Below are 3,259 nucleotides of genomic sequence, written 5' to 3' on the forward strand. Positions count from 1 at the left end.
TATTAAGTTCAAGTCCACATATGGAAAGAAAAATAAATCAGTATGCATATAATATAAGCTACAAATGCCATTTGGCTGGATTCCTGCCCTAAAAGCCATTCCAAATTTTCTTGGAGATTCAACTTCTGCAACTCCTCCCATTTTTCTCTGTCTGCAACCATTTTCAAGGTTATTGGACATTTCTTAATGGAAAGCATAAGCAAAGGATGATCTCTTACAACCTCCCTCTATCTACTGGCCAAGTCTTCCAACATTTTTGAAATTTCATCGAATTCGGGTCTACAAGATGGATCCTGTTGCCAGCATCTCCACAAAATTTGGGTGAGTATGCGTAGGAATAAAAGGCATTAAACCTTGAAATTCACACAAGAAAGCTGACATCAGTTACAAAAATTAGATTGATTTTTCCTAACCTAAACCATAAACTACTAGAAGAAAAGATAAACCATAATGAATCAAAAGAAAGGAGCCATAGAACTTCAACGACAAGTTTTTCAAAATCTAAATACGACATCTACGCAAGAATGTCTTCTTCATCATCGAAGCTCAAATTCAATGTATGTAACTTGAATCATGCACCCTGTATGAGCTCCACCAAATTGGATGCCACTCCAGTGGCTTGGACCGTCGTCTGTTTAGTTAACTGAGAAAGAACGGAATAAAGACGGGAAAACTCTATGAATGAATAGAATGTAGAAAACTCGATGAATGAACCATGGATCAAAGTTAGGAGTCCTAGAGCAAAGGGTCTTGTAATAAAGACATGAACAGACTGATTGTTTTGTTTAATTTTTGTTCGTTCAAGTATGAATTCGAGTTTTATGACCCGATAGATCAAAGGTGCTCATGGCAAGTGATTTGAAAGCTTAAATACAAGATATATCAATCAACAACAAAAAGAACACTCACCTCAACAGTACCAATACCCTCAAGGACTTGAACCTTCAAGTTGGAAACGCCTTCGGCTCCCTGCAACAAACAAATAAATCATCCCATCAGATTCAATTATAGTATATACTCTAAACAAAATCAAAGAACCTGCCATCAATAATATCGACAGAAACATAGTAGTAAAATTAAACAACAATATGATTATAGATTTTTCTCTTTTACTTTTTGGTGAGAGATAATACAATGCAACCGTGTGAAATCTTTTCCTCTGCAAGAAGCCATTTTCTAAGGGATCGAGTGAAACACTGGACTATGATCGGGACACCGGATGAAGTAAGAAGTTAAATTCCTCCCCTTCATTCAATCTGAAGATAAATCTACCAAGTTGCCTGTCAAAATGATCATTTTTGTCTGCAAAACATAAATGTTGCTATAATTTGCTTGAAAGTCAAAAGGTTTATTATATACCTCTAATGCCTTACTCACCTTTGGAATTTCAGCTTCATTCAACATTCCATCTGCCTTCAAACAATCAAGATTGATTGTCAGTGACCTATGAATGAATAGTTCCAAGGGAAAAAATTTGCAGACAAATATACAATTTCAAGCAAAAACTAGTCAATGGAACTAATTTCTGCCTAATTTCAAGAATTCAAATTATATGCAATAAGTAATTGAAAGATGCACCCCTAGTGGAGATTCTTTAAGCACTACTATGAAACATGATACATTTTTCCAGAATTCAGTAACAAATAGATAAACATCTAAGCAAAACTCAAAAAAGAAATTCAAAATCCAGCATTATCTAAAGCAACCCTTTGACAAAGATAATGACAATTCCCCTTTAGTTAATGAAAAACAAATTGAACTTTTTTCATAATGTAAGTAGCAAAGTGAAAAACAAAAACCCATACCTGGAAGTACATTCTGAGAGTGTTAGAGGGAGAGACAGGAACAGAAACAGAGTCTTGTTGCTCAGCAACAGCTGTTTCTCCTTCTTCAGCAGACTTGAGTTTCCAAGTCCCATGAAGAGTTTTGGTCATTTTGGAGGACAAGGATAAGTTATTGGACGACTAGATAAAAATAAACTTTAATATAAACAAGATCAAATATATAATTTCATGTTAGGGATCAAAATATAATATTTTAGGGGACAAACTTATAATAATTCAGAAGAGATGAAAATAAGTTATTAATAAAAATTATATAAAAATAGATAAAATATATGAGAATTTAAAATTTTCATGAGAGACCGTTCTTATCCTTCTTTGCAGGTCAATAATACATTATTTCTCAAAAAATGAGAAAAATATACTCCATTTATAATATAATGATCCAAATATTAAATATTATTTAAATGATCAAACACTTAATTTTACTAATCAATTAATTGTTGATAAAATATTTTACTAATAAATGAATCATTCACTCATATTTAGTCTTAAAAAATTTATTGGAACTGAGCGAAATGATAATTCTTTTATTTTATTTATTTTTTATTTTTGAAAATAATGAAAAAATTAAAGTTTTTCCCCCTAACTAATCACATTAATTACGCTAATTAATACAACTGCTTATGTTCTATTAGAGGACGACTTTTTGAATAAATCCAGCTTGGCCCTTTAAAATTTTAATCTTTTATTACATAAGTTTACTCATTCACCTTCCATGGACCAAGAGCAGATAATATGTCAGAGAACTGCATGAAACTGCTTAGGCAAATAATGTTAATCATTAATATAATCATGGTCTGGAATGTCATCAAAAGTGTCATCCCTCATAAATTCATAGGTGCTTGCTCAATGAAATAGTTATAGTTTAAAACAAAATTGAATAATTATGCAACTCCTATTTGTAGCACTGAATGAATTGTAATCAACTCCGAGTTTCAAGGTCTGCTTATGCCATACTGTAAACAAGAATAAATGCAAGAAACATAAGATCTACAACCTTTATCCAGAAAAAAAAAAAAGAAATATAAGATCATCTTAAAACTGAGCTCAAATTCAGAATATGCAAAATAAAGTTCGGTTTTACACAAATAAAATTACGGTATGCTATTTGTTACACATCCTTTTCGAGTCTCCTATATACCTCTATGTATAGATAGCAAGTTAAAAAGTCATAAAACGAAAATGACAGAAGCGTACCGAAAATCGGTTGATGGATTAACACCTTGCCACCCCATCTCTTTCCACTGTTCATAGATCAAGCCTGTTAGAACAACATTGGGAAAGGCAATGTTCCACAATTTTATGAGAGCTTTCTGTCACACCAAAGGATCATGAGATCAATAGTCTTCTAATTTATATGGCATTTCAGCTCTGTATAACCATGTTTGCTCATAGTTAGAAAATATGGAAAACAA

General features: G+C 32.2%; 1 protein-coding gene across 1 annotated transcript; it reads right to left on the reverse strand.

Moving 5' to 3' along the window:
* Positions 1–463: 463 nt before the first annotated feature.
* LOC120140141 lies at positions 464–1,955 on the reverse strand. The gene is made up of 4 exons (XM_039155165.1): positions 1,806–1,955; positions 1,360–1,444; positions 910–969; positions 464–643 (listed from the first exon to the last, which is right to left on the reverse strand). The coding sequence occupies exons 1-4, from the start codon at positions 1,916–1,918 to the stop codon at positions 572–574; spliced, it is 330 nt and encodes a 109-aa protein (XP_039011096.1). The 5' UTR covers positions 1,919–1,955; the 3' UTR covers positions 464–571.
* Between the last annotated feature and the right edge of the window lie 1,304 nt (positions 1,956–3,259).

The sequence above is a fragment of the Hibiscus syriacus genome, unplaced genomic scaffold, assembly GCF_006381635.1.
Source record: "Hibiscus syriacus cultivar Baekdansim isolate YM2019G1 unplaced genomic scaffold, ASM638163v2 tig00110782_pilon, whole genome shotgun sequence".
Taxonomy (NCBI): Eukaryota; Viridiplantae; Streptophyta; class Magnoliopsida; order Malvales; family Malvaceae; genus Hibiscus; species Hibiscus syriacus.

Bases quoted from the DNA above. Each gene is read 5' to 3' on its own strand.
- LOC120140141 (XM_039155165.1), bottom strand. From the start codon at position 1,918: ATGGGACTTGGAAACTCAAGTCTGCTGAAGAAGGAGAAACAGCTGTTG. The intron at 1,445-1,805 runs GTATGGGTTTTT...ATTCATTCATAG, and splicing joins CTCTCAGAATGTACTTCCAG to GTCACTGACAATCAATCTTG. The intron at 970-1,359 runs GTATATAATAAA...TGTTTGTTGCAG, and splicing joins AGGTGAGTAAGGCATTAGAG to GGAGCCGAAGGCGTTTCCAA.